This window comes from Oryctolagus cuniculus, chromosome 7, assembly GCF_051225735.1.
Source record: "Oryctolagus cuniculus isolate XC-2025 breed Fujian yellow rabbit chromosome 7, ASM5122573v1, whole genome shotgun sequence".
Taxonomy (NCBI): Eukaryota; Metazoa; Chordata; class Mammalia; order Lagomorpha; family Leporidae; genus Oryctolagus; species Oryctolagus cuniculus.
In genome coordinates, this window is record NC_142873.1 from 27,406,946 (window position 1) to 27,423,944 (window position 16,999).

The 16,999-nt window shown below is 38.8% G+C and overlaps 1 protein-coding gene across 47 annotated transcripts in view; it reads right to left on the bottom strand.

Moving 5' to 3' along the window:
- Nucleotides 1–16,999, bottom strand: part of PRRC2C (proline rich coiled-coil 2C) — a 107,524-nt gene that overhangs the window by 26,092 nt on the left and 64,433 nt on the right. For 22 of the 47 annotated variants that reach the window (XM_089299572.1, XM_051858365.3, XM_070077372.2 and 19 more), the window contains exons 17-23: nucleotides 15,156–15,364; nucleotides 10,976–11,130; nucleotides 9,000–9,795; nucleotides 8,657–8,739; nucleotides 4,842–5,027; nucleotides 2,225–2,476; nucleotides 200–292 (exon numbers count right to left, since the gene is read on the bottom strand). In XM_089299572.1, the coding sequence (XP_089155698.1) occupies nucleotides 200–292; nucleotides 2,225–2,476; nucleotides 4,842–5,027; nucleotides 8,657–8,739; nucleotides 9,000–9,795; nucleotides 10,976–11,130; nucleotides 15,156–15,364 (1,774 nt within the window). The remainder of the gene's footprint in view (nucleotides 1–199; nucleotides 293–2,224; nucleotides 2,477–4,841; nucleotides 5,028–8,656; nucleotides 8,740–8,999; nucleotides 9,796–10,975; nucleotides 11,131–15,155; nucleotides 15,365–16,999) is intronic. The other 25 variants (XM_089299567.1, XM_089299573.1, XM_089299577.1 and 22 more) reach the window with 3 other exon arrangements.

A 16,999-nucleotide genomic window follows, 5' to 3' on the forward strand; every position in this document is an offset into this window, starting at 1 on the left:
AAGGACAAAAATTCTCCCCCAAAACCAGGTTAATAGGATTAGTACTTATGAAATCCAGATTAAGCACAGTAAGCCTTGATCTTGAATGGAAATGTGATGGCTTTCAAGGAAAAAACAAAAAAACCCAGCTGTTATTAAGGTACCAGACAGCAACAGCCATGCTCCTTACTAAACTCCACATCTCAGATTGATTACTTACATTATTAACCAAAGTATCCTCCATCTTTGCATTATTAGTAGCCACAGTGTTAGGCAGAGAAGAAGAAGGTGTAGTATAGTCTGTTACAGACTCCTGTGGAGTAGTAATAGAGAAATATGTTTCAAACTGAATTAATGGATCACTTTCTAATGACAGCCTAATAGCTGTAAAATTTGTTTTGGAAAAAAGCAGGAGGAGAGAGCAGAACTTAAAACTCAAGTCACTCAAATACTAATTTATCCACTAATGGGATAATACAACATAGACCCACCATCAAAGGCAATGTTAACTGTTGCTGACCGAGCTCCAGCACATTTAAAAAAATGCACTGCATGGTGCTGGGAGGTTGTCAATAATACCAAGTATCTTATTTTTATGTTATTAAAATTTTTTTTGATGTGCTTCTTATACTCAATCTATAGCTTGCTGCCAACTACTTATTTGTTATTCCTCAAAATAAAAATGGTACAGATAAGCAAAACTAACAAAATCTTAGTTCTCATACATAACAAATTAGGTTTATCATCATGATTTTTTTCTTTAAATATGAGTATGGTAAAGTTGGTTCACATGAATTTTTACTTGCATGAATTCAGTTGTATAGCAATTAAAGAGAGAAAATTATTGGCCGGCGCCGTGGCTCACTAGGCTAATCCTCCACCTTGCGGCGCCGGCACACCGGGTTCTAGTCCTGATCGGGGCACCGGATTCTGTCCCAGTTGCCCCTCTTCCAGGCCAGCTCTCTGTTGTGGCCAGGGAGTGCAGTGGAGGATGGCCCAAATACTTGGGCCCTGCACCCGCATGGGAGACCAGGAGAAGTACCTGGCTCCTGCCATAGGATCAGCGTGGTGCGCCGGCTGCAGCGGCCATTGGAGGGTGAACCAACGGCAAAAGAAAGTCCTTTGTCTCTGTCTCTCTCTCTCTCACTATCCACTCTGCCTGCCAAAAAAAAAAAAGAGAGAGAGAGAGATAAGAGAAAAATATTAATTCATATAAAGAGTTCCACTTCCTTTTTTTCTCAGCTTATGTCCCAGATAAGTATGGCAGATAAGTAAAATAGCAATTTGCATATGTTATACTCACATATCTCCAAATACATTAAATTACCTTTAGGTTACTTATCATGCCTAATATAGTGTAAACACTATGTAAATAGTTGTATAGTGAATTTTTCTGGAAATAACATCAAGGGAAAAATACATGTATACTACAGAAACAACTTTTAAAATGTTTTTGATCTGTACTTGGTTGATCCCATGGAAATAGGGTATAGTTTTTTTGTTTTTTTTTGTTTTTTTTTTAAGGAAATACATCTTTTGGGGTTGGCACTGTGGCATAGAGGGTAAAGCTGCTGTCTGCAATGCTGGTATCCCATATGGGTGCGGGTCATGTCCTGGCTGTTCCACTTCCCATCCAGCTTCCTGGTAATGTGCCTGGGAAATCAGCAGAAGATAGCCCAAGTGTTCGAGCCCCTGTCTCCATGTGGCAAACCCAGAAGAAGCTCCTGGCTCATGGCTTTGGCCTTGCCCAGCCCTGTTGACAGCATTTGGGGAGTGAATCAATAGATGAAAGATTCTCTCTCTTATTCCCCTCTCAGTAACTCTTTCAAGTACCAAAGAACTGTGATCTGTTTCAACCATGACTGGAGTCACTAAAAGTTGAGCTTATTTCTGGATATTGAAAACACAAAAGTGTAAAAGACAACCCATTATAACTCTATTATTAATAAAATACAGAGCCATTCTTTTTAAGCCTATAAACCCACGAGAAAATATTTCAATCTTGCACAGAAAAATCACACTTTGAGCTACTCAAGTAATTCAGAAATAAGTCTCTACAAAAAATTAACTTTTTATAAAGAATTCTACATTATGTACGTATACTACGATATACAATCTCTATAGAACTAACCCACAGGCTATATACATCTCATATAAGAAAGAAAAAAACCCACACTGATGATGTTGTCATTCATTTCATAAGCAAGCATATCAACTGAACTGAAGATCATGGCATGTTGCTCACCTTTGCATTTGTGCCATATTCTGCAGATGATACGGAGATCATGGTCCCTATATCAGTAGACATTTCTGAGACTGCTTTGGTTTCCTTCGTGGTGGAAGGATCTGGGCTTCTGATGGTAGTAGAGCTTTGCTTCTCCTGTCCTTCTGGCTCTCCCTGTTGGGCATCTTTCACTTTTCTATTTTTTAATGAACGTTCCTTTCCAATAGGACCAGGTTTATGTTCTTTGTTTTCTACTGGACTCAAATCTGGAAGCTGAAGTCAATGTTTATGACAAAAATGCATCACAATAAAGAAAATTCATTAAAAAACCAACTCAATTTTAAAACTTATTTGCTTAAAGAGGAAATCCAAATGGCCAACAGGCACATGAAAAAATGTTCAAGATCACTAGTAATCAGGGAAATGCAAATCAAAACCACAATGAGGTTTCACCTCACCCCGGTTAGAATGGCTCACATACAGAAATCTACCAACAACAGATGCTGGCGAGGATGTGGGGAAAAAGGGACACTAACCCACTGTTGGTGGGAATGCAAACTGGTCAAGCCACTATGGAAGTCAGTCTGGAGATTCCTCAGAAACCTGAATATAACCCTACCGTTCGACCCAGCCATCCCACTCCTTGGAATTTATCCAAAGGAAATTAAATTGGCAAACAAAAGAGCGGTCTGCACCCTAATGTTTATCGTAGCACAATTCACAATAGCCAAGACCTGGAACCAACCTACATGCCTATCAACGGTAGACTGGATAAAGAAATTATGGGATATGTATTCTTTAGAATACTATACCGCAGTAAGAAACAACGAAATCCAGTCATTTGCAACAAAATGGAGGAATCTGGAACACATCATGCTGAGTGAAGTAAGCCAGTCCCAAAGGGACAAATACCATATGTTCTCCCTGATCGGTGACAACTGACTCAACACCAAAAAGGAAACCTCCTGAAGTGAAATGGACACTATGAGAAACGGTGACTTGATCAGCACAGCCCTGACTGTTAATGAACAACTTAATACATTATCCCTCTTAGTATTTTTTTTTGGTCTGTTCTACTTAATATGACTGGTTTAATTCTGTAATTATCACACAGTTATTCTTAAGTGTTGAAAATTAACTGAAATGTGATCCCTGTTAAACATAAGAGTGGGAATAAGAGAGGGAAGAGATGTATAATTTGGGACATGCTCAAGCTGACTTGCTCCAAATGGTAGAGTTAGAAACATACCAGGGGATTCCAATTCAATCCCATCAAGGTGGCATGTACCAATGCCATCTCACTAGTCCAAGTGATCAATTTCAGTTCACAATTGATCATAATGAAAGGACTAAGAGTCAAAGGGAGCACATAAACAAGTCTAGTACCTGCTAACACTAACCGATAGAATAAATAAAGGGGAGAGTGATCCAACATGGGAAGTGAGATACTCAGCAGACTCATAGAATGGCAGATGTTCTAAATAGCACTCTGGCCTCAGAATCAGCCCTAAAGCCATTCGGATCTGGCTGAAAAGCCCATGAGAGTATTTCAGGCATGGAAAGCCAAGACACTCTGGCAAAAAGATCTCTGTGAGTGAGATCCCAGTGGAAAGAACAGGTCTTCAAAGAAGGAGGTACCTTTCTCTGAAGGGAGGAGAGAACCTCCACTTTGACTATGACCTTGTCTAAACAAGATAAGAGTCGGAGAACTCAGAGGGCTTCCATAGCCTTGGAAACTCATGACTGGAGCATAGGGAGATTATTGATGCCATAGACAGGAGTGTCAATTGGTAAAGTCAACAACAGGAGTCACTGTGCACTTACTCCTCATGTAGGATCTCTGTCCTTAGTGTGCTGTACATTGAAATTTAATGCTATAACGAGTACTCAAACAGTATATTTCACTTTGTGTTTCTATGGGGGTGCAAACTGTTGAAATCTTTACTTAATGCATACTAAACTGATCTTCTGTAAAAAAAGAAATTATCAATTCCCAACTTGACTCTCACTGGGATTAAACATGACAATAGGTCTGATCTGATTTCATCATCATTAAAAAAATCATCTATCATTTTTCACTTTATATACTAAGCTGATCTTCTGTATATTAAGATAATTGAAAATGAATCTTGATGTGAATGGAAGGGGAGAGGGAGTGGGGAAGGGGAGGGTTGCGGGTGGGAGGGACGGTATGGGGGGGAAGCCATTGTAATCCATAAGTCGTACTTTGGAAATTTATATTCATTAAATAAAAGTTAAAAAAAAAAAAGAATAGATGACAATTATGCATTTCTACCTACTTAGAAAACAGTATATTGGTTTCATGAATTTTAAAATTGTTTTGTGTAAGTGATTTCTTATAAAATTGTCTTTTAAATATACTTGCTATATCATTTGCAAGCACTGTCTTGGTTAAAATTTGGAATAAATCTATGAGGGTGATTTTTATTAACTTAAAGTGACATATATATAATCAATTTCCATGGAAATTGTGATTTTAGGAACTAGCAAATATATTTTCATGACTATTAAAATTTATCTTATATGTTTAAAATTGAAAAAAAAAAAAAAAACTTATTTGCTTACCATGTGTTAATGGTTTTCATGAAATGCCACATAGATTATAAATTATATTTACCTTCTGGGCTTTGATAGGTCCTGCCCGTGGCTGCTTCTGGCGCTGCTCTTTTGGTTCAGCTATTTTGTCAGATTTTTCCGAAAGCACAGGAACAACCTCATTTTCATTCCCATTTGAAGCTGGAGCACCAAATTGAATAGTGTCAATTCCAATTTCAACTCCACTGTCTTGACCATTCTTTGCTCCCTTGTAAAATAATATTTAATATCATTATATTGTTATAAAAATATTGTTATCAAAGAAAACAGACTTTCAGATTTGACAGGAGGTTTGGAGCTATACATATTAACTGAGATAAACTGACACTGATTATGTTTTAGGAGAACCTTCCCTTAACTACTCTTGATCTGTGTTAGAAAACAAACGGTAAAATGAAAACTATGACCAGACTGAAGTTTTTAAAGTCCTGTCTCTCATAAGTGTGATTAGAGGCAAATTATACCCTCCAGTTATCTTTTTTGGCATCCTTGATGCTTCAAACATATTGTATACAGTTAATATTATATCCGTTTAAGAATGTCAACAGTATAAGGCATGCAATTCAAATATATTTTTCATATAAGTTTTATTTATTTATTTATTTGGAAGGCAAAGTAAGAATGGAAGAGACACCTTCAATCTGTTGCTCCACTCTCCAAATGCTTGCAACAGCCAAAGTCAGGAGACAATAAAGCCAATCCTGGTATCCCCAGGTGGGTGGCAGAGGCCGAAGTATTTGGGCAATCATTTGTTGCTCCCTAGGCACGGTAGCAGGAAGCTGGATAGGAATCCTGGGGCTCATACTGGCACATTAATTTGGGAAGTGGGCATTCCAAGCCAGTTTAACCCTCTGTGCCATAACATTTACCACCAGATTAATTTTTAAATATTTACCTTCCAATATAAGCAAATATGATATATATTAATAGAACAAAAATTAATATTACCTTTATTCAATGGTGAAATTCTTTTTAAAATATTTTTCTAAGTATAAATGCAGTTATCAAAAGAGCCTATTACATCCTGAGAATGATAACAAAGTTCAGACTAGATTATCATACCAATCTTGAGCCCATATGGCATAACTAACAGTCATAGCGTTAGATATAATAATAATCATTTAGAATTCTACTTCTCTAGAGTCATTGAAGAAAATATCTCACTAGAGCTTTCCATCCTGTTAAATGTCAATTTTGCTAATCCAAAATTTCATCATGAAGAAAAACTCCAAAGTCACATACAACATTCATGAAAAATCATCTTCTATCCAGAGAGCATAAACAGAAAGAGGCTAAAGAAAATGTAAAAGAAAAATGAGATAAGGTGAAGGTGAGCGTAAACATCCTTTTACCACTGCAAACTTGTAGAATGCCTGTAAATAAATTCTTGCAACTGAGCAACAAAGAAACATTCCACTCTGTCCTTTATACACTGAAATCTGTATGTAAGCAATGTTGTTTAAAAATAATCATAATGCCAAGACCAACAAGCAGAAGAAAAATTAAACTAAGGTTCTTAAATACTGAATATGGTGACTCTTGATTTTGAATATACAGTTATCCAAGGAAGTTTTATATTAAAGACCATGAGGCCTACTCAAGATCACTATAACAGAGTGGGTGTAGAAGGTAGCAGGAAGATACCTATGAAGGGAAAAAACCCCTCTCAATCATAATCTTTATGTAATGCTTCTCTGCACCCCTTTATAGCACATATAGTCATGTGCTGCTTAACTCTGAGGACACATTCTGAGAAATACAAGGCTGGGCAATCTCACTGGGCAAACATTGTGGAGTATACTTAGACAAACTAAGAAGGCTATGACATCTCTGGACAATATAATAATTTAGACAATTTCATTGTTATGTAGCATGATGACTGAAGGCTCATCTTTCCTTTAGTTTTTTTCTTAAATTCACTTTAACTAGACTTCTGTACCTACTATTCCACAAACACTGCCCTTGTCAGTTGTTAATAACTTCCACATTGCTAACTTCCCATCCTACAGGAAAATCTGAAACACCCAGGCCTTCTTCATTACATTTTATTTTCACCTGGCTTTTAGGACACTAATAGTTTAGTATCTCATCTCCTGCATTTCCCTGAGTTAGAAAGTCCAAGGCTTAATTTTTGATTCTCTTCTTTTTCTAACCACTTCCATAGTTCTTCCTTACTGGTAACATTTATATACTAATCACTTTTAAATTTTTATCTATAAACTAGACTGTCTCTTCCATACTACAGACTCATATACCTACTTGACATTTCCACACAGATGTGTAATGAACATCTTAACTCTAATATGTCCCCTAACTCCCTTAATTCTCTTTCCCAATCTTGATCCATTTCTAACTCCACACTCAACAGATGGGAATTTTTTTCCTTCTGATGACAAAATTTTGGACTTTCTATTTTTTTTCTCATACCTGATATTTAACCCATCAATAAATCTTTTCAGCTTGATCTTCAAATATCTAGAAACCATTTCTCATAACATCTAATGATATCGTCTAGATGTTATCGTTCCATTAATTCAATGATACCCTAACTTCTATTCTCTTTCCTGCCCTGGGCTATTAGCAGACCACTGAGAAGTCAGATCCTATCACTTCTGTTTTCAAAACTTTCCACCCCCTATTGGCTCTTCAACTCACTTATTCTCTATCTCTTCTTTTTGTTCCAGCCACATGGTTTCCCTAAAATTTTCAAACACACCAGGCATGCTCTTGTTTCATATCTTTTGTATTTCTTTTTCTCTGAGTCTGGAGTTTTTCCCCCATGATTTATTTTATTTATTTGAAAGGCAGAATGACAGAGAAAGACAAGGAGAGATCTTCCATCCGGTGGTTCACTTCCCACATGGCTGTAATGGCCACACTGTCAGGAGCCCAGAGCTTCATCTGGAAATCCCATGTGGAAGTAGGGGCCCAAGCACTGGGGCCAACTTCCACTGCTTTCCTAGGCACATCAGCAGGGAGCTGAATTGAAAGCAGAGCAGCTGGGCTTGAACCAGTGCTCAACTCAAGAGTGCCACAAGGCTGGCCCGTCTTCGTATTGTTTTAAAGGTGGGGTGCCAGTGTCATAAGCAACGGTTTAGCCCAATGAACCACACCACCATACCTCTGGATCTGGAAATTGTTTTCCCTCAGACAACTGAATAACGCAAAATGCTCTCTTATCTCCATCAAATCTTTAATTCAAATGTCAGCTAAGTCGCCTTTTCTTGATACCCCACTTTAAATTGTCACCACATTCCCTGGGATATTCCTTATGTAGCTTACCTGCTTTGCCTTTCTCCTCTGTACTGATCACCCTCAAATATACAATGTTATTACCTGCTTCTCCTTAACTGCAATGGAAGTCCCATCAAGCTATGCTTTTCTATCTGAAGACCCAGTTTTGCAAATAAGACCACCATCTTGTACAATGGCAGTGCTTAATAAACATTTCCTCATTGAATGAATAATGAATCAATGACCTGTGTGTGAACCTCTAAACTTTCTCATTATTTGAGTTGGCAACATGGTAAAAAGCCCAGGAAACAGTAATTGCACTAACATTCTGTATCACAGGTCTTTTCTTGAGACTAGAAAGAAAACAAATGTTTAACCTTAAAAGAGTTAAAGGTGAAGAAGAGCTTATAAACTCAAGAGGTCTATCTGCATTAGCACTAACTGGAAACTGGTTAGAAATATATTCAGGCTTTTACCCAGACCTGCTATCAGAATCTCTTGGTATGGCCTTCCAGGTGATTCTGAGGCATGCTATAAAGTTTATTTTCGAGAAACACTTGCCAGTACCAATCCCACCAATGCTATCATTAAGTCTATTCCTACCTCTGATGAAGTTGATCCAAATGATGTTAACGGTTTATTCCATGCACTGACTGAAGGTGGTTGTGGTGGACTAATGGGACCTACTGAAAAGAAGAAGCCATAGGAAAAGTGATTAAAATTTAATGCTAATAATGCCTAATGCATTTTTCTCTTGATAGTAGCCAGAAATCAAAACAAGGACTTTTCACATCACCATTAAAGAGAGATTCTTACAAAAAATAAAGAAAAGAAAGAAAATTAAGAATGGATTACTATTAACTGCTTCCTATTGAAAAAAAAATGAGATGGCTAAAAAAACTTACTGAATATATAAAGTGGAAGCACTTGTAGGATGCACACTTACATTTCTTAGAGAGGTCATTCAGGACAGCGGGCGGGGTCACCTTGTTATCCCATAATTCAGCTGTAAGGGTGCCATGTGACTGGGGTGTCTGAATGGATTTTCCTGTGGCTACGTAATCTGTGCCATTAGGTGTCTGAGCTGAAGGTAGCCTAATTGAAGGTGGTGGCTGTTTAGAAGACTGTGGTACTGTCTGCAGTGGATTCTGGGCTGGTTTGTGGGTCTGTGTCTGAGTCTGGGCTGCAGCAGTGGAGGCTGAGGATGAGGCTGGGGCAACTGAGACTGAGGCAGCTGGCACTGAGACGGGGGCAGCTGGGGTTGAGATGGCTGGTGCAGGTGGGGCTGAGAGCGCTGAGGCTGTGGTCGGAGCTGAAGCTGGTGCTAGGGCTGAAGCAAGGATGGGAATTGAAGCTGAGGCAAGAATGGGGACAGGAGCTGGTGTTGAAGCAGAGACAAGGATGGGGGTTGGAGCTGGAGCTGAAGCTGTGGCTGATGAAGAGACTGTGGCTATGGCTGAAGTGGAAGATGGAACTGGAATTGAAGCTGAGGCTGCAACTGGAGCTGTGGAGGTTAAAACTGGAGCTGAGGTTGAGGCTGGAGTTGGAGCTGCAGGTGATACAGGAATGGGAACCACAGTTGAGGCTGGAACTGTAGTTGCAGGAGATGACGGGACTGGAGCTGAAGTTGAGGCTGTAGACTGAACTTGTTGAGTCCCTGTTACTTGTTTTTTGGCAAATCTTGGAGGAAGCTTAGAAGTCTGACTTCTTCCTTTTTCATTTGCATTTTTTTTGTTCCAGACCTTAAAATAATTGGTGGGAATAATTTTTGTAAATAATGTAGCTGAAAGCAACAGTTCATAATGCAATTTCTAATAAAACTACCTACAGCTAATTTAGTTCCTTTAACAAATTGGTACACATAGAGGAAAAAATGTCAGTGTTGTGAATTAGATTTTAAACCATGAAAGGCAAGATGAATAGAGAAAAACATATGCATAATGTACTCTTCATAAACAAGATCAGAATTTTATTTTCACAATTCGGAAATTGGAAAAAAAAAAAGGCTAAAAGAAGTTTGCAGTAAATCCATTTGGCAGCAAACAACTTGAACTGACTGAAGTCTCCATGTTATTTATATATATAAAAATAAAATATGTTGTCTACACTTAACTCATATTCACAACAGAAACATTAATTCTGGGAGTATGGATTATGTATTTTGCTATTTACCTTCCTAACAAAAATAGAGGGGGCCAATGTTGTAGCGTAGTGAGTAAACCTGCCACCTGTGAAACCAGCATCCCATATGGGCACCAGTTTGTGTCCTGGCTGCACCACTTCTGATCCAGCTCCCTGGTAATGGCCTGAAAAAAGCAGTGGAAGCCCCAGGTGTTTGGACCCTGAATGCACAAAGGAATGTGGATGAAGCTCCTGGCTCCTGGGTTTGGTCCAGCCCAGCCCCTGGCCATTGTGGCCATCTGGGGAATGAACCAGTGCCTCTTCCTCTCTGTAAATCTTTCAAATACATAAATAAATCTCTTAAAAAATTCTGAAAATATATAGTTCCAAGGGTTATGTTCAATTAAATTCAATAATTTACCTTAATTTATTTTGTGTATTTAAATGAATTACAACATAAACTCTCATAGGCCAAAAATCTACAATATATCAGATTATGGAATTTAAAGGTAATTAAATTAACTCATCTCCCTTGGAACAAATGAGATAATCAGTACTGACAGATAAGTTGTTGAATTAAAGTACCGATGCTCTCTCATGCAACTAGTACATTACAGTGATAATATTTTGTCTCAAATTTACCAAAATTCTGGTTTAAAAGTTTTAAGTTGTAAAAATGAAAACCATTTTCAACATCTGAATAATAAATACAGTCTTGATTTTACCAGCAGATCAAAACCTTGAACATTTACTAAAATATGTTGGGCAATAACTAGCAGTAAATTCAAGTAAGCCTTAAACCTGTATGACTTGTTCTTCCTTCTTTCTCCGTTCCTCATCCTGTAAACGTTTTTGTTGTTTTTTGGATACCACTTCAGTAAAACCATCATCATTCAAATTTGACTGGGGGTCTTCAACAACTGTTACTTCAGGATGATCATCAATTATAACAACACCTGTGGATGTGAAGGATTTAAAATATTTTTTTCCAAATGAAAACAGAAATGTTTAACCTAGTAGGACACTGAAAAAAGTCACAGATCTTGATCTTACAATTTACAGTATAACCTATTTCCTACTTTTTAGATGTCTATTCATTAGTAAAATTTGAAAAGATTTCACATATTTATGAAAGATTTCATAAACAAGGTTACAATTAAAAGACCTAAACTATCTGACTTGAATGTCTTTTTTGTGTAAAAACAAAAAATAAAAAAATAAAAAAAAATTATCCCATGACTTCCACCTCCAGCACAGGATCAGCACAGTGTTTTAAAGATCACAGTACGCTACACTTATTTGCATCTAACCATTCTTTTTTTTTTTTTTTTTGACAGGCAGAGTGGACAGTGAGAGAGAGAGAGACAGAGAAAAAGGTCTTCCTTTGCCGTTGGTTCACCCTCCAATGGCCGCTGCAGCCGGCGCGCTGCAGCCGGCGCACTGTGGCCAGCGCACCGCGCTGATCCGATGGCAGGAGCCAGGCACCTTTCCTGGTCTCCCATGGGGTGCAGGGCCCAAGTATTTGGGCCATCCTCCACTGCACTCCCTGGCCACAACAGAGAGCTGGCCTGGAAGAGGAGCAACCGGGACAGAATCTGGCGCCCCGACCGGGACTAGAACCCAGTGTGCCGGCGCCGCAAGGTGGAGGATTAGCCTAGTGAGCCACGGCGCTGGCCTGCATCTAACCATTCTTAAGAGTTTGTTCCCCATGTAGGACCTCTGTCCTTAATGAGTTGTACTATGAGAATTAACAGTAAAACTAGTCTTCAAACAGTGGGTCTGTGTGGGTGCAAACTTTTGAAATCTTTACTTAGTATCTGTATATAAAGATAATTAAAAATAAATCTTAATGAAGAATGGGATGGGAGAGGGAGTAGAAGGTGGGATGGTATGGGGGTGGGAGGGCGGGTATGGGGGGAAGAACCGCTATAATCCAAAAGCTGTACCTATGAAATTTATATTTATTAAATAAAAACTTTCTAAAAGAAAAAAAAGAGGTTCTCATTATTATTATTTCCCATTTTCAAGGGGTGAAATAAGCTCTGAGAAGCTGATCTGTTAAAGGTGAAGTGACCCAACTAGCTGGCTTTAGGACGTGAATGCATCTATGTTAGTAGACCCTATCTACAATGTGTGGCTGTTAAAAACAAATGGAGGGGCTTGCACTGTGGTATAGTGGGTAAAGCCACCCACCACCAGCAGTGCCAGCATCCCATGAGTCTCAGCTGCTCGACTTCCAATCCAGCTCTCTGCTATGGCCTGGGAAACAGGAGAGGATGGCCCAAGTCCTTGGGCTCCTGCTCCCGTATGGGAGACTTGGAAGAAACTCCTGGCTCTTGGCTTCAGATAGGCACAGCTCTGGCCATTGTGGCCATCTGGAGAGTGAACCAGAGGGTAGAAGATCTCTCTGTCTCTTTGCCTCTCTGTAACTCTGCCTTTCAAATAAAATAAATCTTTAAAAAAAAAGAAAGAAAGAAAGGAAATACCTAGGTGAAAGTGTGAAAGTTCAACGCAAATATAGAGCAGTAGTGATGTACAAAGACACCAAGATCCCATTTCAGCGTGCCCAGGTTTGAGTTCAGGCTCTGCTCCCAATTTCAGTTTTCTGGTAATGCACACCCTAGGAGGCAGCAGGCAGAAGTTGAGTTCCTGCCACCCATATGACAGCTGGGTTGAATTCCCTGCTCCTGGCTTTGGCCTGGCCCAGCCTCAGCTGTTGCAGGCATTCAAGGAATGAACCAGTGGATAAGACATATCTCTAGTTAACATCCCTCTCTCCCATTCTCTCTCTGGTTAAAGATGATGTATAAACATCACAATCACCCGTCTAATAAATAATCATATTTTCAACTTACTGTCCAATAATCATTATTTTAGGTTTCTTAAAACTGTATTATACCTCAGTAAATAGGGGACTGGTGCTGTGGTGTAGTGAGTAGGCATATGGCTGCCTGCTTGAGACCTGGCTGCTCTCCTTCTGATCCAGCTCTCTGCTATGGCTTGGGAAAGCAGCATAAGATGACCCAAGTTTTGGGGCCATGCACTCGCATGGGGAGACCCCGAGGAAGCTCCTGGCTCCTGGCTTTGGACTGGCCCAGCTCCGGCTGTTGTGGCCATCTGGGAAATGAACCAGCAGATGGAAGGCCTCGCTCTGTAACTCTTCCTTTCAAAAATCCTTAAAAAAACTGTATCTCAGTAAATATAAAATCTAAACCCATTTAATATTTCAAGGGCAAGTATTTCACTCTGTGGTAAAGTCCACACTTGTGATGAGCCTGGGTTCCAGTCCCAGAGCTACTACTGATCCCATCCTCCTCGTAACAAGCACTCTAGGAGGCCATAGGACAGGTGATAGATCAGTGTCTCTTCTTCTCTTTCTGCTTTTCAGTAAGTAAAATAAACACTTCAGGGCCTGGTGTTGTGGCATAATGGGTTAGGTTGCCACCTGAGATGCCTGCATCCCATTTGAGTGCCAGTTTTAGTTCCAGCTGCTCTGCTTCTGATCCAACTCTATGTTAATGTGCGAGGGAGAGCAGTGGCGGATGTCCCAAGTCTCTTCACCACTGTACCCACATGGGAGACCTGGATGAAGCTCCTGGTTCCTGGTCTTGTCCTGGCCCAGTCCCTGCTATTGAGGCCATTTGGAGAGTAGACCAGTAGATGCAAGATCTCTCTCGCTGTCTCTCCCTTTTCTCTCTTTCAAATAAATAAAATTTAAAAAACTTTAAAAAAAAAATAAACACTTCAAAAATATAACTGAAAAATTACAGTAGTTCAGGTTATGTGACTATTGATTATAGCCATGTCTTCACAAAAAATATAAATCTCATAACAGGCAATTCAATTAAGTTTTAACTTGACAAGTATATATTCTAATTGAAGCATACTAAAAATAGCTATTTCCTTGAGAACATTAACTCAGGATCGTGATAGCTGGTAAGTAATGGCAAAGTTTGTCAGGAAAATTACAGGGAATCTATCCACAAAGAATTCTTTTGAAATATCCACAAATTATAATCAAATTACTAACCTAATGCTCCATGATTCACCTCACTTCACCTTATCATGTAAGCATTCCATCATCTCACATCATTAAAGTAATTCTCAAACTTAACCATGCACTGGAATCACTTAGAAAACCTGTTAAGAAAGACTGCTGTGTCTCACTTCCAGAGTTTCTGATTTAGGAGGTTTGGGGTAGGGCCTAAGAATTTGCATTTCTCACAATATTCCAGGTGGTTCTGTTAGTCTGGGGGCCACCTTTTGAGAACAGTGTCTAAGACCTGGGTCCAAATCAGGATTTAAGTAACCATTAACTACATGATAGAAAATCTCTTTTACTTCTCTAAAAACTGGAATTAAGTACCTATCTCTCAATTTCATTCAGTATCTCCACTTTCATTTTCATCTGAATGATGGGCAGAATAGTGCCATTTTAACACGTATAAACATATTTGCTCATTAGTTTCCTCATGCAAACTTATCTTTTTCTTATTGTTTATGTTATCCTACACATTTGATGCTCTCACTTCATGGCCTTCTGAAAATATCTACTCCTTCCCATCCAATTATTTATTCTCTATTCATCATAATCTTAGATACCAATTTACCAAAGTCATAACACCCTGAGTTTAACACCAATTTACCAAAGTCATAACACCCTGAGTTTAATATCTTGTTTTTAAGCACACAGAATCTACACAGATATAATTAACCATCTTCACTTGGTTATCTGTGCTTTTCCACAAGCATTTGTAAAGAGGGTGATTTTCTCCTTTTTGGATTCCCAAGCATGCAAGTTTTATGAAGCATTCAAGGTTATGCAAAAAGTACATGTTATTTTACTTTAATTTAGATCAGTGTTTCAAAATCAGGCTCTAGTTCTACCTTGAATGGCTAACTCTTTTTTCTCTGATGACTTCATTTATTTATAGAATCTACTTAAATGCAAAAAATAAATGAAAGGAACATTAAGACATACTTGCGTAATTGTTGAGATCAAACTGTGACAGAGCATCTACTTTCTCTTTGGGTTTTTTGGGACCTGGTTTGGGATCTTCTCTTTTTTTCCCAGTAGGATCTTTGGAAGTTTTTTGTCCTGTACCATTAAGCACTCCTTCCTGGTGGTGTGCTGAGCTGCCATTGACAGAATCAACAACAGCAGTGGTTGCAGACTGGTCATCAAATGGCCTAAAAAAAAAATGTGAGATATTACTACTTCCAAAGGAAACATGCTCTTGCTGGCAGATTTATAAATTCAGTGTAGATGAAATAACACTGGATTAGAAAGCTCTAACTCTTAGTATCAATAAGCCTTATTGACTTCTGTTGAGTAATAACCTTCCTAAAACTGAGCTTCCTGATTATGTAGATTAGCTTCCTAGAGCACATCCCAGCAATTAAATTCTAGAATTCTAATGATTGACAGAAGGCTTGAATTGTTTCTAGTTGCCTATCAAGGCATAAGCGAAGCCAGCAGAAAACTATGATTCAATCAAATGGACTGGATACTTTCCAAAAATGGGTAGTATATGAAACACAAATTTTTAAAAAGCTGACTCATCTATATGTAATATAAACATAAAAAACTACCGTTAGTATGGAAATAAGTCATTTCACAAACAAAATGTGGTCCTACAGTTTGTTTCCTAACAGATTATTTCTTAGATTTATTTTACATTTTACATTTCCAGATGAAAACAGGTTATGGAAAATGGGTTTATTAATATATTTTCATCATATCCTATAGTATTACTCAAGATAAAAGCTTACCATGTGCCCAACCATGACTTCAAGCATTTGAAGAATAAATTAAGTTCTTCTAATTTAACCTCTTGTCCGACATTTGTTTTAACTATAATCAGTCACCACTATTTCTGCAATTTTAAAGTTGGTGTTATCTACATGACACAGAACTAAAATCCAGAGTTCCCTTGAGTGTTATTACTTGAAATTCTAACAATCCAGTTACAGCCAATGAATTAGCCAACATTTTTGTTATCTTTATCTCCGGAACCACTAGAGGGATGTTCAAATTCAGAGCCAAGGCAGGTACTCAGGGGCTGGCTCTCTGGCGTAGCAGGTATAGCCATGGCCTGTAGCGCTGGCTGCTCTACTTCCAATCCAGCTCGCTGCCATGTACTGGGAAAGCAGTACAAGCACCTGCGTGGGAGAACTGAAGTAGCTCCAAGCTCCTAGCTTTGGGTCGGACCAGTTTCGGCTGTTGTGGCCATGTGGGGGAGTGAACCAGCAGATAGAAGACCTCTCTCTCTGCCTTCCAAATAAATAAATAAATCTTCAAAAAGGAGGGGGGGCAGGTACTCAGGACTGATCTCATTAGTTACCTGGAACACCTTTCTAACTTATCAGGAAAACAAAATTATTTTCCCTTACCAGTGCAGCAATCTGGAATGCTATGTGTAATCAAGCATCTAAATTTAATACAATACTGTCCAATACAGTTTAGGTTATCAGTTCAGGTTGCAAATACAGGAATCTGATGTAAAAAACGGGACATTCTCTAATAATGATTGCTTACTCTAAACCCCGGTATTATACAACTACAAAGTACACGGTCCAGATTTGAACCTAGGCATTCTGAATCTAAACTACTACTTTATCATACTTTTTTTAAAAAAAGATTTATTTATTGGAAAGGCAGAGTTACAGAGAGGCAGAGACAGAGAAAGAGAAGAGAGGTCTTCCATCCACTGGTTCATTCCCCAAATGACTGCAATGGCCAGAGCTGAGCTGATCCAAAGCCAGAAACTTCTTACGGTGTCCCACACGGGTGCAGGGGCCCAAGGACATGGGCCATCTTCTACT